At 45.6% G+C, this 27,122-nt stretch overlaps 1 protein-coding gene and 1 non-coding gene across 8 annotated transcripts in view; one reads left to right on the plus strand and one right to left on the minus strand.

Moving 5' to 3' along the window:
• Positions 1-27,122, plus strand: part of ARHGEF37 (Rho guanine nucleotide exchange factor 37) — a 47,100-nt gene that overhangs the window by 5,426 nt on the left and 14,552 nt on the right. For 2 of the 7 annotated variants that reach the window (XM_081826167.1, XM_081826160.1), the window contains exons 2-9: positions 3,260-3,318; positions 3,857-3,963; positions 7,101-7,297; positions 8,511-8,634; positions 15,791-15,938; positions 23,727-23,926; positions 25,256-25,386; positions 26,076-26,180. In XM_081826167.1, the coding sequence (XP_081682293.1) occupies positions 3,927-3,963; positions 7,101-7,297; positions 8,511-8,634; positions 15,791-15,938; positions 23,727-23,926; positions 25,256-25,386; positions 26,076-26,180 (942 nt within the window). In that variant the 5' untranslated portion in view covers positions 3,260-3,318; positions 3,857-3,926. Of the gene's footprint in view, positions 1-3,259; positions 3,319-3,856; positions 3,964-7,100; positions 7,298-8,510; positions 8,635-9,878; positions 10,252-15,790; positions 15,939-23,726; positions 23,927-25,255; positions 25,387-26,075; positions 26,181-27,122 lie in introns of those variants that run through there. The other 5 variants (XM_081826165.1, XM_081826162.1, XM_081826163.1 and 2 more) reach the window with 4 other exon arrangements.
• LOC115943735 (U6 spliceosomal RNA) lies at positions 14,490-14,597 on the minus strand. Its single transcript, XR_004078330.1, has one exon. It is a non-coding gene; the product is annotated as a U6 spliceosomal RNA (small nuclear RNA).

Raw genomic sequence — 27,122 nt, forward strand, 5'->3', positions numbered from 1 at the left:
TTTTTTTTTAAATTTTATTTATTTATTTGACAGAGAGAGACACAGCAAGAGAGGGAACACAAGCAGGGGGTGTGGGAGAGGGAGAAGCATGCTTCTCACGGAGCAGGGAGCTTGATGCAGGGCTCAATCCCAGGACCCCGAGATCACAACCTGAGCTGAAGGCAGATGCTTAACGACTGAGCCACCCAGGCGTCCCTCCCTGGTGTTCTTTCTTTATAGTCCCACCGACCTGCCCTTCACCCTCACCCCTAACCAGGTGACCACTAATCTGTTCCCTGTCTCTGTAATTTTGTACATGACATAAATGGAATCACAGTGTGTGACCTTTTGAGATTAGTTTTTTTTCAGGGAGTATAATACCCTCAAGAGCCATCCAGGTTATTGCAGTTTATCAATAGTTCATTCCCTGTTCTTTCTGGGTATTCAGTTGTATTGGATCTACCAGTTGTTTTGGTTTTTTTTTAACATTCGCCTGTTTTTAATTTTTTTTTTTTAAGTAGGCTCCACACCTAACATGGGGCTTGAACTCATGACCCTGAGGTTAAGAGTCATATGCTCTACTGACTAAGCCAGTCAGTGCCCCTAAAGCATTCGCCTGTTAAACTCACCTATTAAAACAACATTTGCTTGTTTCCAGTTTGGCTATTACAAATAAAGCTTCTATGAGCATTTGTGGACAGGTTTTCGTATGGACATAAGTTTTCTTTCTCTGGAATAGATGCCCTGGGGTATGATTGCTGGTAAGTGTATGTTTCTTTTTTAAAGAAACTGACAAACTGTTTTCCGGAGCGGCTGTACCACTCTGCGTTCGCACCAGCAATGTATGAGCGATCTCGTTTCTCCTGCATCCTTGCCAGCAGCTAATGCTATATAATATTTTCCTGGTTAATGGCTTTATTGAGCTGTAATTCATATCATATATTTCACCTGCTCAAAGTGGGCACATCAGTGGTTTTAGTATATTCACTAAGTTGTGCAGGCATCACCACAATAAATTTAGAACATTTTCGTCACCCCCAAAAGAAACCCATACCCAGTAGCCCCCACGCTCCATACCCTATCCCTTCAGCCTAGGATCCCAGTGATCTTCTTTTCTACAGATTTGCCTCTTCTGGACATTTCATGTAAATCAAATCATAAAATATGTGGTCCTTTGTGACTGACTGCTTTGACCTAGCATAATGTTTTCAAGATTCATCCACGTTGGAGCACATAGTACTTCAGTCCTCTTCATTGCCAAATAATGTATAGTATTTTTTTTAAAGATTTTATTTATTTATTCATGAGAGATAGAGAGAGAGAGAGAGGCAGAGGCAGAGGGAGAAGCAGGTTCCCCGCGGAGCAGGGAGCCCGATGCGGGACTCGATCCCAGGACCCTGGGATCATGACCTGAGCTGAAGGCAGACGCTTAACCGACTGAGCCACCCATGTGTCCCTAATGTATAGTATTTTTAAAGAAATAAAAGTGTGTTTCTTTCCATTATACAGACTATAAGATAACAAAATGCTGTTACAGAGAGAGGTTTTGCTGGGCCTGCTTGGAGGTCTAGCTTGCAATTAACCTAAGGGCAAATTAATGCTATTTTAAATATTTAGCAGTTCTCTATAAAGTATGCTTTTTGTTTATTTAGCAACGGTTCTGAGTAGCTCTCCTGAAAGCCTATTGGGATCTTTCTAGAGAACCTATGCACAGGGTGGTGAGTGTCAGCGACTCAGGCCAGGGACAGGTCAGCAGGCCACAGTGTTCGAGAGCTGGAATAGAGCAGTGCACTAGACAGATGCATTCCGGGATCTTTCTAGGCCCTTTGCTCTCCCCGCTCAGTTTACAGATCATCTGATCCACAGTGCTTATGGCCCAGGACAGAAACTTCTGCTACTACTAGTCCCTCCCAAAGGACCATTTATATATGCAAGTATCATCGGTATTGTGAGGAATAGTGAAGGAACCAGGTGAATGGGTGCTCATCTTATCTCTAAGCGCTTAGTGTCTGGCCAGGAATCTGAGGCCTGGTCCTAAATTACCCTAAATAACCAAGTCCACGTTTGAATGGGATGTGTGCCGCTTTAAATATTAGGAAATACTTTACCCATCCAGAAAAGAACAAAGAACAATGAAACAAATACCACGTTCTTACCGCCTATCTTTGTTTAATTTTAACATTTTTGCCCAATGTGCTTCATTATTTTTAAGCAAATAAAACTTCTCCTATATTCAGCAATAAAAAGGAAGGAACTATTGATACATGCAACAATTTACAGGAATCTCCAGGGCATTATGCTGATTGAATAAAGTCAGTCCTCAAAAGGTTACACACTGTAATGATTCCGTTCACATACGTTCTTGAAATGACCAGATTATAGAAATGGAGAACAGATTCCTGGTGGCCAGGGATTAAGGATGGGGTGAGGATGGAGGGAAGTGGGTGAAAAGGCAACATGAGGGATCCTTGTGATGGAAATGATCCCTATCTTGCTTGTATCAGTGCCAGTATCCTGGCTTGTGAGATTGTGTTAGAGTTTTGCAAGATGTTACCATTGAGGAAATTGGGTAAAGGGTACATGGAACCAGTGTATTATTTATTATAACTGCATGTGAATCTCTATCTCAAAATTAAAAATGTAACTCAAAACAAAACAAAACACCTTCAGATGCCATTAAATCCCTTTTGATATGTCCTCAATTCCATTTCTCTGCTTCCCTTTCCAGAGGGTGCTACCATCCTGAATTTATTGTTAATCATGTCCACAAAATTTTTAATACTGGTGCTCCATATGTATATATCTCTAAACACTATCTAGTATTGTTTTACATATTTTATTTATTTTTTATTTTTTTAAAGATTTTATTTATTCATTTGAGACACAGAGATAGAAGAGAGAGCATGAGCAGGGAGAGAGGCAGAGGGAGAGGGAGAAGCAGGCTCCCCACTGAGCAGGGAGCCTGATGCGGGGCTCAATTCCTGGACCCTGGGATCATGACCTGAGCCGAAGGCAGACGCTTAACCATCTGAGCCACCCAGGTGCCCCTGTTTTACATATTTTGAGTTTAAGAAAATAGTATTCTACTCTATCTACCTTTCTGGAACTTCCCTTTTTTTTCTTTACAGTGTTTGCCAGGCTACCCATGTTGATACATGATTTTGTAGTTTGTTCATTTTCACTGTTGTTGAGAATTCCATGGTATGGATATATTACAAGTTAATAACCCACTCTCCTGTTATGGACATCTAACTTGTTTCTAATTTCCTGTCATTATCAGCAGTGCTGCAGTGAACATTCTTGTCTCCATTCCTCGTGTATCGGTGACGTTTCTTAAAGGTAGGATATATCTAGGAGTAGAACTGATTGGCTTGACACTGTGAGCATTTTTAACTTTTCTAGTTATTGCCAAATTGCTCTTTGGAGTAGTTGCAACAAGTTACATTACCATATCCGTACATGAGACTTCCCGTTCATTACAGTCTCAGCAACATTTTTATATTTTGTCAATTTGATGGGCATGAAATGGTATCTCACTGTGGTTTTTTTGTTTTTGAAAGATTTTTTAAAAAGATTTATTTGAGAGAGAGAGCACGTGCGAATGCAGGGTAGAGGGGCAGAGAGAGGAGAGAGAGTCCCGAGCAGACTCCATGCTGAGCGTGGAGCCCAATGCTGGGCTTGATCCCTTGATCCTGAGATCACAATTTGAGCCGAAACCAAGAGTCTGACTCTTAACCAAGTGAGCCACCCAGGTGCCCCCATTGTGGTTTTACTTATTCACATTTGCCTAGCTACTAGTGAACTGAGCATCTTTTCATTTGTGCATTAGCCATTTAAATTTCTTCCTTTGTCAATTACCTGTCCATACCTGTATCAGCTGGAGTTTAGTTGGAGAGAACACAAGGCATTCTGTTTTAACCAGAGTTGGAGGCTCAGCCGACAGCACCATGCAGCCGTCCCTCCATGTCTTTAAAGAGCATGCAGGTACCATTGTTTGTTGAGCTTTTGGTTTAGGTATTGTTTGACCTTCTGCTTCGGAAGATGAGGATTTAGTGGGTTTTTTACTCCCCCTCTACAACATATATATGCCCCTCCCATTACCCTATTCTCCCAGTATAGTTATACATAATACTGTTTAGATCACTTGCATTATAATGTATGTAAATCGTATTTATAACTGAACCAGGCAGTAACATACAATTACTTTTATTTTTTCTACACAATTTTTTTTTATAAGATTTTTTTATTTATTTATTTGAGACAGAGAGAATGAGAGACAGAGAGCATGAGAGGGAGGAGGGTCAGAGGGAGAAGCAGACTCCCCGCCGAGCAGGGAGCCCGATGCAGGACTCGATCCCGGGACTCCAGGATCATGACCTGAGCCGAAGGCAGTCGCTTAACCAACTGAGCCACCCAGGCGCCCTCTACACAATTTTTTTAACAATTGTTTTGTGTTTGTTCGATGGTTTGTTCTCTTAGTTTTGTATGTATGATCTGTGTGATTATCCCTAAAGATGTACCATATTCTTTACCAATTCAATAAATCTGTTCTCAAGACGTTCTAGCACCTTCTGAAATACTGTAGACTGCTTGCCATCTGCCTGTAGCCAACGGTCAATCCTAGGATTTTCCTTCCCCTGTCTGGGGATTTCCTTGGCCCCTCTCACATTAAATCACCAGTCCCCTGTACCCTATGTCTTCCTCTTTCCTATTTCTTTATTTTGGTGGAGCACATTCTCCCATAGTTTCCTGAGAAGAGGAACATACAAAGATAAATTCTCTAGGCCTTCAAGGTTCTGCAATTTCTCCTCAATGCGTCTAGGTGTGGATTTTTTAAAAACTTATCCTGCTAAGGACTTGTACTTCCTGGATCTAAGAATGCATATTTTTTATAAATTCTGGACAATTCTTACTCTTATCTCTTTGAATATTGCCTCTCCTCAGTTTCTTTATTCTTGCCTTCTAGAATTCAGATTTGATGCATGAACCTTCTTATTTCAGTATCCAGATCCCTTAAACTCTCTTTCATATTTTCCATGCGTTTCTCTCTGTTTAGCAGTCTGGATAATTTCTTCAGATCTGTATGCCCTTTTGCTATTTCTCTTTTCTAGATATCTGTTTAATCTGCCTATTCAGTGTTTAATTTCAAAGGCTTAATTTTTAATTTCTATATGTTCTGCTTGGTGCTTTAAAAAATCAAAATCATACAGGTCTTTATTTTTTTTATAATATGGGGTTTTTTCCCCTGCTTATTTTAGTTTTTACCTGATAGTTTGACTCTCTGATGTTCTTGGGGTCTAATCCTGCTCATTGCTGTGGAGTTCTTGTAATTTTGGATTGCAAACTCATCTTCAGGACACAGGGTTAGCTGCTGGAGACATTTTATTTCTGTGAGCATGCAGAGTAGCATTAGTCCAGAACTGTTCTTGTTGATTTCTCAGCTTTGGGTTACCTGGGCCACATGTGTAGTATCAATTTGAACCTAAAACCCAGTGAGGGCCAGCCTGTTTTTATGAATTTTCAGAGGGGACTTTTTGTCCTCATGTAGGACCCAAGCCAAGATGACTTCATCTTCTGTGTGAGTGGGGGACATTTTTTTTGATTCACCATTTCATTGGAGTCTTTGGGGGCCCCAGTTCTCTAAAGAAGCTTATCTCCTGTTCCTGCCTGAACACCTGCACCCAAGTCCCTGGTTGCCTGAACTTGGTGATGCCCTTTTCCCTGCCCACCCCTCTGCTCCGGGCCCCAGCCACGTCCGCTCAGCTGCTCCTGCTCTGCTTTCCAGTTCTCTCTGTTTGGGGACCCTGCTATTTCCTTTCCTCTCTTGCAAGCCCTGCTGGGCTATGAAGAGGAAGTTGGTTATACCTGATCCAGCATGTCTAGGATGTTTTGTAGCAGGGAGGGTTTTCAGGCCATGTTGTCCACAGTACTGTCACTTGTACTTTTAAGCCTAGAGATAAAGGGGTTGTGGGAGTTTCAGGGACGGGAAGTCCATCTGGCTGGGAGTATCAGGAAAAGGAAGGGAAGATGAATGTCCAAGGGTAGAGACACGGGAGGGGGCCCAGCAGGTGCAAAAGCACAGAGGCAGGAAATGACCATGCAGGCCTGGAGGAAAACATGTAGCTCTCTTTGGCTGGAAGATGGTCTGTGAAGGGAAAATGAGCTTGGAGCCGGACCACATAAAGCAGGGAGCCGTTCAAGCCTCACAGCATGGAATGCCAAGGTCAAAAGCTTTATCTCAGGGGGCGCCTGGGTGTCTCAGTCGGTTGAGTGTCTGCCTTCGGCTCAGGTCATGATCCCAAGGTCCTGGGGCCAAGCCCCGCATCGGGCTCCCTGCTCAGCAGACAGCCTACTTCTCCCCCTCCCTCTGCCTGCCACTCTGCCTATCTGTGCTCTCTCTCTATCTCTCTGTCAAATAAAATAAATAAAATCTAAAAAAAAACTTTATTTCAGGAAGTTTAAGCTGGAAGCACCTCCAGGATGCATGGGCATGGGTGGCAGCAAGAGGCAGAGGGCTTTAGACTTGGAAAGGTGCTCCTGGAGGCTGTGGAAAGAGCCCAGGGGATGGGTCGTGAGGCCTGAGTGGGGTAGTGGGGGTAGAGAGAAGGGAACCCCTGGGAGAGAGGGTGGGAGAGACTTGGCTGAACCAAATAAATCTGGGTCAAGAGCTGGGGGAAAAATAGAAGAAAAGCTAGGCAAGCACATTATCTGAATCCTGGAAAATGTCAACAATTATGAGCCGTGTTCTACCTTTTAACTTTTTTTTTTTTTTAAAGATTTTATTTATTTATTCATGAGAGACAGAGAGAGAGAGAGAGAAGCAGAGGGAGAAGCAGGCTCCCAAGGAGCAGGGAGCCCGATGCGGGACTCGATCCCAGGACCCTGGGATCATGACCTGAGCCGAAGGCAGATGCCCAACCGTCTGAGCCACCCAGGCGCCCTGTGTTCTACCTTTTAAGATTGTTCAGATACTGCCCACAGATGCTAATACACAGTTCATTTTGCAGTGTGCAAGCTAGAGATGTTTTTAGGCCGCTTGATGAGTAGTTGTCTTTGGATTAGAGACAGCGTATTCCAGTAGATCTCCCGGAAGTGAGTTGGGATGTGTTTGCCTTTCCTAGAACCTGCTGATATGGCTGAACCTGGGACTGATGAGCCATCCTCCAGGACAGGGAGTCCCGACGGAGAAGGCCGGGTCTCTGGGGAGAGACTGTTGCTGCATCAGAGGCTGGCTGTCAGGGAGCTCATTGACACTGAGCTTTCCTACCTGCACATGCTCCGCCTCTGTGCCTCCGACATCAGGAGCTCCCTGCAGCAGGTACTGGGGCTGCACATAGCTTCCCGTAATAGGGGCAGACGTGGGTCCTGGCTTCTGAGACCCCACATCTCTTCCAGGGGCAGGCTTGATAGAGGGGAAGGTATGGTGGTTGGAAGTCACCTGTATGTAAGCCGGGGTAGTTCCATTTATTGGCCATGCAGCCTTCAGCAAGGCCTTTAACACATCGGTGCCTTAGCGTGTTCATCTGGTAAATGGAGAGAGGAATAGTCACCTCAGAGAATTAAGTGAGCTAATGGATAAAGTAGCCCTTTATCAAATTTAGAACAGATTGCTTAAACTGACCTATATTCTAATTGTCTCATTTAGGAGATGGCAACAGGAAGAAGTTATCACTATGATGGGTTTTTGCATCTTTTTTTTCCTCCTGATTTCAAAAATAATACGGGCTCTCTCTGTAAAATGTAAAGTATCCCTTAGCATGTAAGCTCCATTAGGGCAAAGACTGTTTAGTTCAATATAACCCCAGTTCTGGACTCATAAATCAGAGACTTCAATTAGCGTTTCTTGAATGAATGAAGGGAATACTCAAGTAGGAAATGTGGAAGGTGAATGTCCTCTCATATTTTACCCTCCAGAAATTAGGATTTTTCTCTATAGGCATTAAACAAACAACTACAGATTGTTACTTATTCTAACAAAAATAAGAGCGTACTCTAGAGATTTTTCTACAGTTAGGTTTTCCTACTTGATTGTGCATCCAGGATAGTCACACACACACACACACACACACACAATCTCCTGTATACACACATGCACATATATAGATGTCCTGCAGTGATATTGCCAGTTTATAGTAGCTGGAGTTCAGAATACATCTCAAGGTAATGGTGGTGGGTGCCAAGTATGTCAGAGCTGGAAGGAAGTCCAGCTTTCCACCCTAATATGACAGACAGGGAAACTGAGGCAAGAAACATGATGGCTGCCAGCAGATCTAGGCTAAAACCCCAGTTCAGCTTTCATTCCATGCTGAGCCCTCCGTCTCTTCCTCTCTTCTTGTAGAGTAATGAGAACACCTAATTTATACCTAAGTTATAAGGTTTTTCAAAGCCTTGCAAACATTCCACTGGGGCAATCTGCCCAGGAGTAATAGGACCCTGAAGGTGTGAATGTTCTGGACTGATCTCCAAAGCCTGCAAATAAAGTCACTCTTCTCAACTCCCAGAGACGCCTATGGTTTCTTTGTTCCTTCTAGCTGCCCCAGGGAGATCTGGATGTCCTGTTCTCAAACATCGATGATGTCATCGAGGTGAACAGCAGATTTCTTCATGATCTGCAAGAGACAGCATCCAGGAAGGAGGAGCAAGTGCACTTGATTGGTGAGCAAAGACAAGGCCATCGTCAGCCCTGGATTCCCGTGGAATTGTCCTCAGCATGTGGGCATTGCTGCACTGTCCCCAGAGTTCCAGGGAAATGCAGCTCAATGGGAGTTTGTTTTGGGGAATCCCTGAAACACAGCATGTCAGAGCCGGTAGGACCCTCAAATAATATCCAGGCCCATCCCATCACTTTACAGAAGAGGAGACCGGGGCCCAGAGACAAGGAGGGACTAACTGGTCAGTGACCCAGCTGAGCCTTTAGTTATTTACTAAGCTTAGTTATGTACTGAGCATTGCCAGTCATTATGCTGTGTGCTGGGGTCACAGCATCAAGTGAGTCCAAGTTCTCATTCTTAAGGCTTGACAAGTTAGAGAGACAGACAATAAACAGATAAACGAGAATTTAGGTAATAATTTAGAATTTGAAGAAAAGAAACAAATGTAGTAACCTTTGGGCATGAGAGTAGTCCTCCTAAGAAGGGGACATTTGAACTGAGACCTGAATATTAGGAAGGAGACAGCTATGGGATGTGGAGGGAGAGCAGAGAGAATGGCTATGCAAAGGCCCTGAGGCAGGGATAAACCTAGAATGTTTGAAGGACAGACAGAAAGAAGTCTAGTGTCACTCCAGGGGAGTTTGTGAGGGGATTGTGTTAGGAGATAAGATGGAAGAGGTGGAGAAGGACCAGATCATGTAGGGCTTTCTAGGCCATGGTAAGGAGTTCAGATTTTATTCAGAATGTGATGAGAAACTATTGGACGGTTTTGAGCAGGAGAGCGATATGGTACCATTTATGTTTTTGATGACCTCTTTGGCTGTTGTGGACAGTGGGTTGTGAGGGAATGGCAAGCGCGGAAGCATGAGACCCGCAGGGGCCTTACTGTCACCCCGGTGAGCGATGGTGGGAGTGTCCTCATTCTGGAATGGTCAGGAGGACCCTCTGGAGCATAAAGGAGGAGGGACGCGTGGGTATAAACCTCACACCTGTGTCCCTCAGTCTCTTCTCACTTGTTGCCCTGGGTCACTTGACAGAACCTCAGGGTCAGGGGTTTTTGAGTGGAGTCAGTATATGTGCTGCCGAAGCGAGCACTTTTTGAGTGGAGTCAGGCAGGTAAGGTGTAGGGGTGCCGAGTAGAGAAGGGGAGGAGGAGGGGAGGGCACCCCGCACAGGGCCCACCCAAGTTCCCTGGCCTTTACATCACCAGTCTCCCCTTTCTGAGACATGAATGATGATGGGGATTAAAAATAGCAAGGACAGATATTTTTTAGACAGCCCACTTTCTGAGTGTTTGCTAAATGCTTAGCACTGTTCCGATGTCCATGTATTAACTCATTTCATCCTCACAACAACCCTGAAAGGTAGATGCTGTTACCTCATTTTACAGGTGAGGACACGGAGGCACAGAGCGGAGACGTGACCTGCCAAGGTCACGCAGCTGGTGGCAGAGCCAGGATCTGAGCTCGGCCGTCGGTCCCCGTAGCCAGTGCTGTCAGTTGTGGACTGAACAGCTTCCATGGAGTAGAGCCTGTGTGTTACGTGTTTATTATTCCCTTGAAAATAGAGTTCCTTATTGAAACAGCAATGTGGATGAGTCACTGTTGCCTATACAAGACAGGTGAACACAAAATTAACAAGAATTCTCAAGGGGAGAAGCAGACTCACCACTGAGTGTGGAGCCCGATGCGGGACTCCATCCCAGGACCCTGGGATCATGACCTGAGCCGAAGGCAGATGCTTAACAACTGAGCCACCCAGGCGCCCCTGTCAATGAATACTTTTTTAGTATCAGTATGTCCCATGCAATATTTGGGACATACTTATACTAAAAATGTATTCATTGTTTAACTAAAATTCAGTTGTATATTTTTTCCCCTCTAATTTGGCAGTCCTATTTCCTGACCTTCATAGAGTCTACAGAAAATAGCCTCCTCATCCTCTGCCCCTTGTGGTTAGCCAAAAAGAGGCACAAAGAATCCACATGGCTCTTCTCTTTGGTACCCTGTGTGCTGGGTCAAGACTGCCCTGGCTTCTGCCAGCTCTGTATTCCTGATCCGGCCCCCATGCCTTCCTATGCAAGGAAAGCCCTTCTCCCAATCCTGTAGCCCCAGCATTTTAAAAGATTTTTGGACCTCAGGCATGGCTGTCTTTTTTTTTTTTTTTTTTTTTAAAGATGTTTTATTTTTATTTGACAGAGAGACACAGCGAGAGAGGGAACACAAGTAGGGGGGAGTGGGAAAGGGAGAAGCAGGCTTGCCGCTGAGCAGGGAACCAGACGCGGGGCTCCATCCCGGGACCCTGGGATCATGACTTGAGCCGAAGGTAGATGCTTAACCGACTGAGCCACCCAGGCGCCCCTAGGCATGGCTGTCTTTAACAGGCTTTTTTTCCTCCCAGGTGACTTAGGTCCCTTGTCCTTTCGAATGAGTCCAACACAACTCTCACATTCACAGGAGTATCGACCCCGGGTTGTCTCACCAGAAGGCACCATGGTGCAGTCCAATAGAAATGTAATTCGAGCCACACATTTCATTGAAAATTTTTGAGTAGCTCCATTTAGAAAATTAAAGAAGCAGGTGAAATTAATTTTAATGATATATTTGATTTATCCCAATATGTCCAAACTAATATTTCAACATGTAATCAATATAAAAATTATTCATGAGATATTTTACTTCTTTTTTTGTACTAAGTCTTGGAAATCCAGTGTCTTTTATACTGACAGCACATCGCAGTCTAGATTCTCGTATTTCAAGTGCCCAAAGGCCACGTGTAGCTGGTGACTACTGCATCTGGGCGGTGCGGGTCTAATGGTTTGGAGTCTGACTGGCAAGGCTCTGCCACCCACCAGTTCCTTCGTGTCTCTGAGCCTCAGTTTCTGCCTCTTTGAAACGTGCCAGCCGCGACTCTAAGTAACACGGACTAGCTCTTTCATTCTCACAGTGCTGTGACTTGTTGATTACTATTATTACTGTCTCTATCTTACTAAAGAAAAACCGGAGGCTCAGAAAAGTTCAGTAATTTATTTCCTCAAGGTCACACAGCTTGACCAGGCAGAGTCAAGAGCCCTAACTCTTGACCATCTTGACTCTCTTTCTCATCTTTCTGATTCATCCCAGCTACAGGTATTCTTTTGATGCTGAGAGTAACTTTTCCACTACTGTGACTTGTTTAGCCTGGTCTGTGACCATAAGGCAAGAGGAAAAGAAGTACTGGGTGGCTGCAAGCTGGACCACACTGGGCTACGCACCATCCCATGTGTCCGACGGGGTCTGGTCCAAGTCAGAGGCCAGCCTGTAGCTTCAGCAGGCAGTAGGGTCTGCTGGGTTTCCTGTGGTCCACAGCTCCCCACCCCCTTTTGAATGGCTAACACATTTCTCTTTATCCTCACCACTTCCCCCTGGATGGACAACCAAAGACTCTTATGGATAGTTGAGGTAGTGTTCTAACAGCCATTCCTGTAACCACTTTTGACCCCTAGTTTAGTCTCAACATAGTATAGATCTTTTTTTTTTTTTTTAATTAATAGACTTTACTTTTTAGAGTGCTTTTAGGATTACAGACAAAGTAAGTAGAATGTACAGGGAACTCTCATATAGTCCCACTCTTGGTAAACTCATAGAAGTGGAATCATACAATATTTGTCCTCTTGTGTTTGGCTCTCACTTAGCATAATGTCTTCAAAGTTCTTTTTAAACTTTCTTAATCTTAAAGTAATTTTAGATTTATAGGAAAGTGGCAAAAATAGTACAGAGGTCCTATATAACCCTTGATCTAGCTTTCCCTAACTTTAACATCTCAGATATCCATCGTACAATTGTTGATACCAGGAAATTAACATTATTGCAACACTGTTAACTCTAAAGACCTTATTCACATTTTGCCTGCTTTCCTACAAATGTCTTTTTTCTGGCCCAGGATCCAATCTAGGTTACCACAGTTCATTTTATTGCATGTTCTCTTGGCTTCTTTAGTCTGTCTGTCTTTTGTGACCATAACACTTCTGAAGAGTCTGAGCCAGGTTTGTAGTATATCCCTCAGCTTGAAGTTTGAAGTTACTAAAATTAAAATGATTTTATAGATTTTATAAAAGTTTATGTACGATCTGTATTTTATAAATTATAAAAGTGCATATTTTATAAACATTTTATATATCTATAAAATTAAAATTATTTTCATTCTTAAATTGACATTGTACATTTTTGGCAATATAGCCACTGTCCTGTCCTTCTTAGTGCCTCAGAACAGGGGCACGTGATGTTGCTATATGTTATTACTTAGAATAATGTTAATTTTGATCACATGGTTGATAGAAGGTAATATCTTCTGTGTTTTTCCACTATAAAGTTACTATTTTTCCCACTTGTTATTAATAAATAGCTTATGGAGAAAAACTTTGATATTATGCAAATGTCGTAATTCATCTCAAACTTTTACCCATTAGTTTTAGCATCCATCAGTGGTTCTTTTTTTTTTAAAGATTTTATTTATTTATTTGAGAGAGAGAGAATGAGAGACAGAGAGCATGAGAGGGGGGAGGGTCAGAGGGAGAAGCAGACTCCCTGCCGAGCAGGGAGCCCGATGCGGGACTCGATCCTGGGACTCCAGGATCATGACCTGAGCTGAAGGCAGTCGCTTAACCAACTGAGCCACCCAGGCGCCCCTCCATCAGTGGTTCTTGCCCGCAATAATTATTACTGGTATTCTCATGGTAATTTCAATTTCACTTATTCCTTCTACCTTTATTTATTTATTTATTTTTTAAGATTTTATTTATTTATTTGAGAGAGAAAGTGAGAGAGAGAAAGAGCACAAGAGGGGGGAGCAGGAGAGGAAGAAGCAGACTCCCTGCTGAGCAGGTAGCCTGATGCGGGACTCGACCCCGGGACTCCAGGATCATGACCTGAGCCGAAGGCAGTCGCTCAACCAACTGAGCCACCCAGGCGCCCCCTTCTACCTTTATTAATTGCAATTTTTCTATAAGCAAGAACTGTCCCTTCATGCCCATTCATTTGTTCAATTATTTATTTATGACACTATGGACTCTTAAACATTTACTTTATTCCATGAGTCAGAATCCAGTACTATCATTATTTATTTTCTTGTTCAAATTGTACCAGTGTTGGCCATTGAGAACTCCTTCGAGTTGGTTCCTGTGTCCTTTTGGTATGCCTCCAACAATTTTTGAGCACATTCTTATTTTCTGACACCACAGGATGTTCCTGGCTCATCTTGTATTTCCCTGCCCCATCCTTGGAATCAACCATTTCTCCTAGGAGCCCTGGTTCCTGTTTGGGGGGAATGGTATTTAGACACCAAGCTCTAGGCTGTAGGTGTGCTCTTTGTCCCTGGGATGTCATTGTCCCTAGGCCCTCTCAGGTAATAGAGCTGGGAAATACACACACACACACACACACTAATGTATGCATATACACTTATCTACATTTCTTTCTATATCTATCTATCTATCTCTGTATTTATATATTTAAAAACATGAGCTCATACTGATACCTACAATTCCAGTCCATCCAATCCATGCTCACTTCTCATCCCTACTACCCTATCCCATTCCCTCATTCTTTCCACCCTATCCCATCCACCTGCTGCAGGTAACCAATCTTATAAATTTCTGATTTAAAAATATGGAATGTGGGGCGCCTGGGTGGCTCAGTTGGTTAAGCATCTGCCTTTGGCTCAGGTCATGATCCCAGGGTCCTGGGATCAAGTCCCCACATCAGGCTCCCTGCTCAGTGGGGAGCCTGCTTCTCCCTCTGTCTCTGCAGCTCCCTCTGATTGTGTGCTCTCTCTTTCTCTGTCAGATAAATAAATGAAATCTTTAAAAAATAAATAAAAAATAAAAATATGGAATGCTTCACAGATTTGCCTGTTATTCTTGTGAGGGGATCACACTAATCTTCTCCATATTATTCTAACTTTCGTATATGTGCTGCTGAAATTGAGCACTAGAGTGATCGATTTAAAACAGAAAGCAGATCATCCCTGCCCAAACCCCTCTGGTTGCTTCCTGACACCATTAGAATAAAATCCAAACACTACTCCATCTTACCTACCTACTTTGAGGCCCTGTGTGATCTGTCTGCAGTTTCTTCTTTATTTTCTCTGCTTTGTGCCCTTGTTTACTCTGCTCTGGCTATTCTTGCCTTCCTGCTGTTGCCCTTATGCCAAGTGCGCTCCTGCCTCAGGCTTAAAGCCCTTTGCATTTTCCTTCCATTGGCCTGGAGTGCTGCCTCCACTCTGCATGCCCAGGGCCAGGTACTTCTGGTCTCTGATAAACATGCACATCTTCATGGAGGCCTTCCTTACATAGATCTTCTACTTTCTAATGCTTTGTTTTGATTCTTGGTATCATCACATTGTGACATATGTAATGTATTTACTTATTGTCTGGCTTCGCCACGAGAACGTAAGCTCCATCAGGCAGGGGCTTTTGTTTTGTTCACAGAGCGTAGAAGAGTGCCTGGCGTATAATCCATAAATAAGCAGTTGGTAAATATCTCTTGAGTAAAGTTTGCGTCAGGTATTTTTACATGCATTATTTGATTTAGTCCTAACAGAAAAACACTTAGAGGTGAATACTATTTTTATTCCGATCTATGGATGAGGAAATGGAGAGTCCAGGAGGTCAAGTGCTTGCCCTCGGTTATGCCCCAGGGGAGGGGTTGGCTGGAGATCTGTTCCTAGTTCTCTCTGACTCCAGGTCCATGCTTGTGACTACCTGTGCTCTACTCGAGGGTGTCTTTGTAGACCAGGGGTTTGAAGTTGTACTGGCCACACAGGGTGATTGTAAAGATACAATGAGTATGTTTTGTGAACTGTGAAGCTCTGTACAAATATAAGAATTATGAATATTATTGCCGTAAATATCGCTACACTTTATTAAGACTCCCAGGGCACCAGCCTGAGCTCTGCAACATTCTGTCACATAATTCTTATGGCAGCCTTTTGAAATGAGATGAAAACATGGAAACTCAGGAAGAAGAGGTAACTTGCCCAGAGTGACGGAACTGGTTAGGCCTATCAGTCTAGTCTCCCTCCCGAGCTGAGGGCTTAGCTGTCTCACTCACCACCTCCATGTCCTAAGTGAGGGGATGTGCAGATATGCCTTTGAGGGCTCCTTATTGCTTTTGCACCATCAGGTAACTTATTCCTGGAATGCCACGAAGAGTTGGAGCGAGTCTACAAGGTGTACTGTGCTAGCTACGACCAGGCCTTGCTGCTGCTTGACACCTACCGGAGGGAGCCAGAGCTGCAGCGAGAGATTCAGAGCATCATCGAGGCAGTGGTGTGAGTAGCAGACCAGTGAGCTCGCCCCCCTGCTGCCATTGACCCTGGGGTCAGGAGCTGTCCAGGTCTCACCCCTCCTTGGTGCGGCTCATGCTGCTGCAGGAGTGTCTCAGTCAGATCAGGCTGCAGAGACACACAATTCCCGACTCTCGGTGGCTTCCAGTAACAGAGGTTTATACCTTCCTATGCTCCAGTGCAGGTGACCTGAGGCTCTTCTCTGTGCCATCCTCACTCCAGAGAGCAGCCACTCTCTGGATTATTGCCAGTAACTATGGCAAAGGGCAAGAGAGCTCCGGGGGTGGTGGGGCGCCTGGCTGGCTCAGTTGGTTAAGCGACTGCCTTCAGCTCAGGTCATGATCCTGGAGTCCCGGGATGGAGACCCACATTGGGCTCCCTGCTCAGCGAGGAGTCTGCTTCTCCCTCTGACTCTCTCTCCTCTCATGCTCTCTCTCACTTTCTCTCTCTCTCTCAAATAAATAAATAAAATCCTTAAAAAGAGAGAGAGAGTTTGGGGGGTCTGATGCTGGTAATCAGGTGCTTCAGACCAGAAAGGATGTTCATCACTTCTCATAATTCATGGGCCAGAACAAATCCCATGACTTTGTCCAACTGCCCAGAGGCCAGGGTGTGCCACCCTGCCTGGGTGTCCAGAGGTGGAAAAGCAGAAATGTTTGGTGGACAGCACTCATGTCTCCCAAGGGAAGGGTGGTGAGCTGGGGGGGAACCACGTGCTGTAGGCACAGTGGCATGAGGCAGGTTCGGATCACCTCGGAAGGCCTCTCCGCAGAGAGCTGAAAACTGCCCCATGAAACGGGATCAAAGCTGCCCTGGCTGGCCTCACCACCCAGAGCTAGCACCAGTGGGTAGAAGCTCTAGATAGAGATATGTAGAACAGATATTTTTTAAATTAAAATTTTGAATGGAGAACAGTTATGTAGTTCAGAAGCTTTAAAACATCCAAATTTATGCAGCACAATCCTGTCCTGTCCTGTCTAATCCTGTCCCTTCATCTACCCAAATACTACTCTCAGCCCCAAAGTCAAGCTAACCACTTGTAAATTGCTTGTGAATCTTTGCAGAGTTCCTCTATGCATATAGAAGCAAATACAAATACATGCTCTCATTTTACTGCCTTTTTAGAGAAAGTTTGTATCTTTTTTCCACTTACCGTATATCTTGGACATCTTCCCATTTCAATACATACATGTGTGAGCCTTTGAACAGCATGTTCTGCCACCACATGGCTGCTCCCCAGTTTATTTAACTGGTCTCTATTAATGGACATTGATGTGCTTCTTTTCTTTGGAGATTACAGATAGTGTTCAGTGATTATTCATGAGCATATGTCATTTTACTCAAGTGCAAGTATTTTTTACGGTTTTATTTATTTATTTTAGAGAGAGAGTGTGTGCATGAGTGGGGGGAGTGTGCACAAAGGGAGAGGGAGAGAGAATCTCAAGCAGACTCTATGCTTACCGTGGAACTCAATGCGGGGCTTGGTCTCATGACCCTGAGATCATGACCTGAGCCAAAATCAAGAGCTGGATGCTCAACAAACTGAGCCACCCAGGTGCCCCACAGGTGCAAGGGTTTCTGTAAGGTGAATGTCCAGTCATGGACTCGCTAGGTCAAAGAAAGTATGTTTGGATAATTTTGCTAATATAGCAAAATTTCCTTCTATAAAAGCTATACCATGAGCAAGGTGTGCATGTCTGTTTCCTCATAGCCCCACCAGAGTGTGTCATTAAACTTTAGAATATTTGCAACTGAAAGAGGTGACAAACGGTGTCTCAGTGTGGTTTCCTTTTGCATTTACTTCTCATGATTAAAGTTGGTCATTTCTTTGTATATTTAAGAGTCGTTTATATTTCCTTGCCTGGGATTGTTCTGCTTCTTTTCTGTTTCAAAAAGGCTTCTATCTTCCCCAGGACAAGCTCCCCAAATGGAGATAGATGAAGGTCATTTTCTGGAAATCAGAATAGTGTAGGAGGATGAGAGGCTACTATTATTTTATCTTATTTAGACATTCCCTTTACACCCAAGAGAAAGACTGTGTAGATTTAGATCTTTGAAGATGATGTTATCTCCTGTGGGAGCTCCTGCTGTCTCCCCTCCTCCTCTCCCTTGCCTATCCCCTCAACCCCCTGAAGCCTCCTTTTCAGTTACCCATGTCCTGGCCCCCTCTACCCCCAAAAAAACTACATTCACTTCCCCCTTTGATTCATCCTTCCGAGAGTCTTACAAATTTAGGCTTTTGCAAGGGTCACTAAATACATGTCAATATGAGAGAGGCAGGTAACGAAAATGAGGGAAGCAGGGTGGCACGTGTGGGGCAAAAGGGAGCAGTGTAGACTGTGGCCAACCAGAGCCAACAGACCCTGTGTAGAGGGCAGCTGCAGCCCTGCTTCTGCTGATGTTTGCTCTATCAAGTAGCTTTCGCTGTGTAACAGACTGCCCCAAAACAGAACGGCTTAAGACAGACATCTATTTGGCTCACTCTCCTGCACGTTAGCAATATAGCCGGGCTCAGTAAACGATTCTTCTAGCCCTGGCTGAGCACCTTCACATGCCTGTGATCAGCTGTAGGTCAGCTTTGCTGATCTTGGCTGGGCTCTCTCGTGTATCTGAGACACGTGAGCTGACTCAGCTCTGGCCATACAGCCTCTCATCATCTGGCAGGTGGCCCAGGCTTGCTCACATGGTGGTCACAGGGTTGAGACAGGGAGAGAGCAGGAGGGAGGGAAAAGCGAGGTGGAGGACAGGGGAAGGCCTTTGGAGGTCTTGGCTGGGAATTGACATTCTGTGACAGAACGAAGGGGTGGAAAAATAGACCCTTCTTCTCAAGGGGAGGGGCTTCGGGGTCCTATTCAAAGTGGATACAGCAGCCACCACAACAAAGGGTGTGCATACTGTGAGCAGAGTAATTACAGCCCTATTTTACAAACCATCCACTTCAATTGCCATGTAGGAATATGAGTCCAGTGTGGCTGGAGCCTCTGATTTTTCAAAAGAAGTCAGAAACTTTGATATAACATCTCCCAGGTGCCAAATACTGGCATCTAGCTCAGACATGTTAGAAGCAGTGTTGGGGGGCCCTGGTTGGCACAGAGGCTGCGGTTTGTCACGCCTTCCACACTCTGGGCTTTCCCGGCCAGACCAGCCTGGCCTCCATGGGCTCTGGTGCCACACTGCCCAGTGGCGAATCCGGCTGTGCCCCTATCTCACCTGAGCAGAGCCGTTTCATGACTCAGAACCTGGTTTCCCTATGTGTAAAGGGGGAGTGATAACTATACCTCATGGGGGTTTGGACTCAATTGTACCCAAGTGACACTCTGTAAACCCCCGCTATGATCCTTGTCTTGACTAGGCAGGGGTTGTATTTCTCTGAAACCACACTGTGGCTCTCGGCTCTAGTGGTTTCAATGCTCCTTTTTTTTTTTTTTTTAAGAATTTATTTATTTGAGAGAGAGAGAGCACAAGCAGGGGGAGCAGCAGAGGGAGAAGCAGGCTCCCCGCTGAGCAGGGAGACCGACGCGGGGCTCGATCCCAGGACCCCGGGATCATGACCTGAGCTAAAGGCAGACGTTTAACTGACTGAGCCACCCAGGCACCCCCACTCTTTTTTTTAAGAGAGGGAGTGAGGGGTAGGGGAGAGGGACAGAATGAGAGGGAGAGAGAAAATCTTAAGGAGGCTCCGCGCCCATCACGGAGTCCAATGCAGGGCTCAATCTCATGACCTGAGATCATGACCTGAGCCAAAATCAAGAGCCTGACATTCAACCAGCTGAGCCACCCAGGTGCTCCTCAATGCTCCTTTTTTATAACAAGCATTAAATTATTTTCCTGACATACAGTCTCGAAATACATATAAATATCCTACCTGTATACGGAACTGGAAAGAAAATTTAATGGCTTAACTGTAATAAAAAGGAGAAGTAAAAGGAAAATAATGTCTAGTAAAGTCATAATGTATTTCAGCATGCCAATGTTTGGGCACCCCTACCCTGGAAAACCTAATGAAGGAATCAGACGCTGGCACCTACACATAATAAATAAGCTTGGATTCAAGGAAAGAAAAGTCAGAAGCCATTCCACGTAACGCGTATCAAAAAAGGAAAGCACAGAGAATGTGTGTGCCCTAGAATGACAAGTAGCAATGAGAGCAAATTTGACCTACTTGTGCATGATAAGAAGCAGCAAACAACAACATAAATGACATAGGGGTAACATTACGCTCTGGGGGGCAGAGGAAGTGAGGAAGTAGGACGTATGATGTTCTAGTAGATGATCTGGGTCTTGTTTATGAAAGGTAGCATCATAATAATTTGCAGTGCTATGGTAAGTGACTGGATGGAGTCGGAGTGTCACAAAAACATCTCCGCTCTTGCAATTGCAGCACATTTTGAGGCATTCATTCAGACTGTGCACATCCAGAGGGACCTAGGAGACTTAGCACTCTAGTGCTTAGTCCTTGCAGATGGCTGCTGCCCTGGTCCCTGCCCACTAAGTGCCTGGAGCAGCCCAGTGCCTGCAAGTTTCCACCGTGCCCTCAATGAGAGCCCCTGGTCTAATGTTGCCCCAGGAATGTCATTCTTCCTGCCAGCATCGCTTTCTATCTTCTCTCTCTTGAAACAGTAATCCTGGCCTTCTTGTGCTTATGATCATGGGACTGTTTCTGGAGCTTAGCCGACTAGAATCACCAGACCAACCAGTAGTAAGTGGTTCTCGTAAGTGGTTCTTCTTATCCAGTTAGGATGGATGAGACTATCTAATCGGATTCTTTGTGATTCCAAAATGCATGCTGCCTGCTACCCTTTTATTTGAGTGGGTGAGTGGGTAGGGTGTTCAGTTTATCCTGTCTCTTATTGCAGCTCCCACCTGCGGGCCAAGGGATCAAAGGCTTGCCCTTGCAGTAGGCAGGAAGCTCTGCAGCTATCAGTGGGGAAGAGGCTGCCCTGCAGAGGCTGATCGGTCCCGCACAAAGCACCCACTATCTCAGAATGACGGCTGAGGCAGTGTTTGGGGAAGGCAAATAATCTTTGTTTTCCTTTATGGGCAATCTTCGTTCATTTTATTTTTTTTTTTAAGTTTTTAAAAAATTTATTTGAGGGGGGACACAAGCAGGGGAGAGGGACAGAGGAAGAAGGAGAAGCAGACTCCCCATTGAGCAGGGAGCCCGACGTGGGGCTCGATCCCGGGACCCTGAGATCGTGACCTGAGCTGAAGTCAAGAGTCGGACGCTTAACTGACTGAGCCACCCAGGTGCCCCAGCAACTTTTTCACTTAACTATGGCTATGAATATCTTTTCACAACACTAGGAATAGTTCTACCATGTTCTTGTTAATGGCTGCACAGAGTTCCTTTCCAAGGCAGCTCACAGACTACGGTGGTTTAACCAACCCTCTGCTGATGGTATCTGGCTTGTTTGCAGTTTTTCACTGTGATAAGTAGAGTTGCTGGTAACTTCTGCCTTTATCTTTGCTCGCTTGAGTTGACATTTCTGTGGGTAGATTTCTGGAGTGGGACTGATGGAGCAAAGGATTTGTACATTTTACAAATTGCCAAACTGCTCTTTAAAAAGATCTTACCAATCACGGCTCCCACTGAGAAAATGTAAGCGGGCCTGTCTCCGCATACCCACCCAGCTCTGGGGATTATCTGTCTTGCTTTATTTTGCTTTGCTTTGCTTTGCTTTGGTCTTTCCTCTCCTCCCCTCCCCTCCGCTCCCCTCCCCTCCCCTCCCTTCCCCTCTCCTTTTTTTGGGGGTGGGGGATTATCTTTCAATTTTTGTTGCCTGTTTGAAAGGCCACTTAAAAAATTTTCTCCAGGGGTGCCTACGTGGCTCAGTCACTTAAGCATCTGACTCTTGATCTCAGCTCAGGTCTTGAACTCAGGGTTGTGAGTTCTAGCCCCCTGTTGGGCCTACTTTAAAAAAAAAAAAATATATATATATATATATATATTTTTTTTTTTTTCCTTCAGATTACCTTAGAAAAGCTGTAATCGTAAAAGGCTGCTATAATTCTATCATGACTCCTTGATAATTGTGGAGAAGAGCTGTGATCCTCTCTTTGAAGATGCCCTGTGCTCTTATTTGTGGACAGCTGTCCCCATGAGGCAGTTGGCCCTTTCCCATGGAAAGTAAGCCCAGAGGACAGAGTTTTGCAAATATCTGGTGACTTTTTCCATCTCCCCTGCCTGTGGTCAGCCAAGTGCTAGGAAACCCGTGGTGAGAGCAGATGGTCAACGTAGGCATGTCCTGACAGGTATTCCTACCTTTGCCTCCCCCACAACCCCCCGCAGCTAATGAGGGGGCACCCACCTGCTCTACCTATTCTTAGCCTCATGACTGATCTTTCCTGGACATTTGGTCTGGAAATATTTCCTTAGGAGGAAGAGCAAGAGGCAAGGGTACCATGGAGAGGGGCCAGAGAAGGGCTGTGAGCAGCATCTGTGAGTCTTCTTGGATGAGGCATGCTTAGACACTGAGACTTGAAACCCTCGTGGGCTTCTTGAAAGGCAGGTCTGAGGGCTTCTGGTCATGATCAAGGGAAAACTGTGGGAGCCTATTCCCAGATGCCATTGATTTGGGTAGTTTTTCTGCAAATCCCTGATATCAACAAGAAAGGGACTGGAAAAAGTCATCCATTCATCGAATAGTGCATCTGGAGGGGATCTTGACACTACTCATTCTTGTGTTTTGTTTTATTTTTTACTTTTTTTTAGTGAAAATTTTCACACCTGGAGAAAAATAGAATGTAACAAACATATACCACTACCTAAAATTAACCAGTTTTAATATTTTGCTTCATCTATTTTTATGTTAAACTGTTTAAAGACAAATAATAGACATCATGACTTTTTACCATTAACTACGTTTTTAAAAAAAATACTTTTTTTTTTTAAGATTTTATTTATTTGAGAGAGAGATTGAGAGAACAAGTGGGAGGAAGAGCAGGGGGAGAAGCAAACTCCCTGGAGAGCAGGGAGCCTGACACAGGACTCGATCCCAGGACCCTGGGATCATGACCTGAGCCGAAGGCAGATGCTTAACCGACTGAGTGACCCAGGCGCCCTACCCTTAAATAATTTAAATGCATCTCTATAAACATATAAAGTTCCTGTGATTATTTTTTAAACTTTCAACTTTTAAAGCCACAGAACCATTTTACTGAATGAAATCTCAAATGGATGTCCAGCATACAGAGTTGTGCTTGGGACATAGCCATGGACATGTCACACGGGCAGTTGACTGTGTGAGTCTGGAGCTCGGGACAGAAGCTGGAAACAGAGGTCTGGGTTGGGGCTGTGTTTAAAGCCATCAGACTAAATGAAGTCAGTAAGAGAGTGAGTGGAGGGGAGGGAAGGCCCAGGGCGCTCTGGCATTGGATCGAGGCCAGCAGAGGAGGCCTAGAGAATGGCCCATGGAGCAGGAAAAGCAGGATGAAGGGCATCTCTGGGGCCAAAAGAAGAAAGTGTTTCAAGAGCAGGGACTAGTCAGCTGTGTCTGCTGCTGAGAGGCCAAGGAAGCAGAGGACAGAACTCACCATTGCATTTAGTACAGATGAGAAACCAGGGCCCAGAAAAGGGGTACAATGAGAACTAGCCGTGCCTGTCTAGCATCTAGACCTCATGCATTACAGATGAGGAAACTGAGAACCACGTAAGGAGGGTGAAATGCCTGAGAGCACACAGTGAGTTAAAAGGCAGAGCTGGGCCTAGAGTCCAGGACTCCTGTTGCCCAAAATGGTGGGCTTTCCCTACCTAACGCCAGCCTTCTCCCTCAGGCCACAAGCTGGGCCCTCTGGCCTCAGTTTCTTACTGGTAATCCCTCTGCAGAGGATTACCAAGTACCCATTGCTGCTGCAGAAAATCCTGGAGAACACAGTCCCTGATGCCAGTGCCTACCCTGTGCTTCAGAGGGCTGTCTCTGCCCTCCAGGACGTGAACACCAACATCAATGAGTACAAGAGGCGCAAGGAAGTGGGTAAGGACTTGGGGAATTTAGGGGCTATATCAGTGAGAATGCTTCCAGCTACAAGAACACTCATTTGAAACTATCTTCATTAATAAAGGAAATGTAGTGGCTCATGTAACCACAAGTCCAGAGGCAATATGGACTTTAGGTAGGGTTTGATCAGGGTGATGGCTCCATTTCCCAATAATTCTCTTATCTCTGCTCTTTACTGTGTGTCAGCTTCATCTTCAGGCTGGCTTCCCTCATAGTAGTAAATGACTATTGCCATTCCAAGATTCACATCTGCACACCATACCCTCTAGGATAAGACAGGGCCTTTCTCCCCTTAGTCATAAATTAGATTGGAGCATCATTCTGAAAGGACCCATTTGGGTCATGTGCTCACCCTGAACCAGTTACCATGGTTAGGGGAATGCCATGAGCTAATTGGCTTGGGCCCGGCTTATGTATCAATCACTGTGGCCAGGGGTTTGGGACTCTATGAATTGGCTTATCTCAGCTAGCACCCACCTTTTGAACCAAAGTGAGATCAGTCCCATGCAAACCACATGGCTGCTATACTGTGGAGGAGAAATGAATACGGAGGAGGCCAAGTATATATAAATACACCTTGGGAAGGACAACTAGTGGGTGGGGAACTCTCAGGTTGTCAAAACAGAAAGGTTTGGAAAATGAAGCAGCGTCCCAAGTGGAGAGCAAACTCAACTGCACGATGTAGATGGTATAATAGTGATAATTTAGTTCCTGTGACACATCTTTCATTCATTATCTGGTTTGATCCTTACAGTCACCCTCAGAGGCTGGCCCTGGTAGCGCCATCTCACAGTCAGGTCAAATGAAAGCTTAAATCGTTTGCTGTAGATCCCAGAGCTGGTGAGAGGCAGAGCTGGCTTTCAGACTCAGGCCCGGGGTGACAGATCAGTGGAAAGCCCTGCACCTGAGTGGGGGAGTGTGGTTCCCAGCCTGGCCTGGCTGACACTGGCCCAGGAGCCTCATGCAACTCACCTCTCACTGAGTTCTTTAGAAAGTACATTCAGACCCACTATCTTATGTGATCCTCCCAGCAACCATATAAGGTGGCTGGTCTCACTTATGAATGAGGAAACAGGCCCAACGAGTGGCGCCTTGCCAAAGTTGGGCAGGCGGGCAGCCGTGTAGCCAGGGCTCACACCTTGCAGCAAGACCTGGGCTCTCCCTCTGTGAGCGGCCGTTCAGACAGGCGTACTACTGATGTTTGAGAAAAGGGCCCAAGCAGGCGCCTTGCCAGGGGTGTCCGGGATGCCTGCTTGCCTGGGTCAGCTTTGGACCCCGTGCCTTCCCTCTCCTCTGTTGGTGCAGCCTCCAAGTACACCAAAGTGGAGCAGCTGACCCTCCGGGAGCGGCTGGCCCGCCTCAACACACACACCCTCTCCAAGAAGACCACCCGGCTGAGCCAGCTGCTGAAGCAGGAGGCGGGGCTCGTGCCCAGGGTGAGCACAGGTGGAGGACGGGTGGCATCCAGCCGTTCCACGGGGCAGGACTGGGCAGTGGATGGGGCAGGTGGCATAGAGTCCTCTCAGAGATGAGGAGGCGGGCGCCAAGGGACCAAAGTAACCTCTCAGCACTGCATCGCCAGGAGGAGGCCGAGTCGGCACCCTCACGTGATTCTGAAGGGCCAGGTAGGGCTCTCTCCACTGCGTCCTGTGTGCTCTTTCTCTGAGTATCCTTGTATGCAGATAGGAGAGCTAATCTCTGGGTCTGAGCAAAGAACCAGCTTGGAAAAGCCACTAGGAGCAGCTCAGGTTGATAGAGTACTTACTCTACCCCAGGCATTATTTGATCGACACAATAAAGTAGGTGTTTTTATTACCCCATTTGCACCTGAAAAAACAGGCTCAGGGAGGGTAAAACACTTGCCCAAGGTCACACAGCTAGGGAGCCAGGACTCGGATGCTTGTGTATCTGATTCCATGATCTGAGTACAAAACCATTAAGCAGCACTCACTGCCTCTAACCGGTCCACTCAGTTTTGGGGCTGGAGGAACTGGCTCTGATGGGCAGGGCTGTGGTAAAGGTGGTCCCCAGTGAGAGCCTGGGACGCGGATGTGGGCGTACGCTATTCCCTTCTCTCCCTGGGCATGGATATTCTCAGCTCTCACAAACGTCGCTCTCCTCTCAGACAGAAGACAAGGAATTTGATGATTTAGAAGAGAGGTTCCACTGGGTGTCGCTGTGTGTGACCGAGATGAAGAACAACGTGGCTGTTTACCTGGATAATCTGGAGGTGAGGATCCTGCCCCTAATAATGGTTGGGCTGGGCTGGGTCCCCCAGGCAGGAGGCGTGCGGGGCCCATCCGACAAACTGGCAAACGCATCAGCTGCAGGAACCCAAAGGGAAGAGGTCACCGGGTCACTGGCTGCGGGTCAGAAGAAGGGCCACAGGCAAGCACTCCCCAGACCACAACCTCTGAGCCCATTGAGCTCTCAGGGGGTGAGGTTCCCACTGAGTGGGCTTAAAATTCACTGGGGTCCGAGCCCTCCAGAGGGACCGTGCCAGTCTGGCACCTGGAGCAGGTGACACACTCAGGTGCCTGAGAAAGTCAGGCAGGTAATAATATTGAGTGAAATGTGCAAGTGTCCAAGGCTTAATGTCTAACAGGCTGTTCACGAAACTTTTCAGTAGAGTTAAATACATACTGATATTTAGAATTTGACTGAATGCATGGATGAATAAAATCGAAAGGGGCAGCTGTTACTTGGCTTGGAGAAGCTGTTGCTGTTTGGGAATGTGGACCCAGCATAGCCAGTTCTGATTTTAGGGAGGGGAAAAAAAACCTTTCAGATGAAATCTCATGGTATGTCCACGTGAGCAACGAATTTAATGAAAACCTAAATGCTATGCAGGCCCAAGAAAATACATTTCTACAGGCTGAATTCAGCCCACAGGAACACCAGTTTGCATGCCATCCGGTACATCATTTTCCTTGTGCCAAAATCCTTCACTGTTGTCATCGATGCTGACTCATTCCATCCACTCCGTCCCTTTTCTGTGGTTTTGTCTTCCGTCATGTCCATTTGCGCAAAGCAGCTTGGTCAGATGATAACGGGCTCTTTGGATAATGGGATTTGGGGTGGTCTTAGGGGAGTTGTGGAAAACGCAGGAGGCTGTAGTTGCAGGCCCCTCTGTGTGGGGCAGATGCCTCTGCTTGTTCCGGCTCCTTCCTGG

Source organism: Leptonychotes weddellii, chromosome 7 (assembly GCF_054177405.1).
Source record: "Leptonychotes weddellii isolate Sample4059 chromosome 7, ASM5417740v2, whole genome shotgun sequence".
Classification (NCBI taxonomy): Eukaryota; Metazoa; Chordata; class Mammalia; order Carnivora; family Phocidae; genus Leptonychotes; species Leptonychotes weddellii.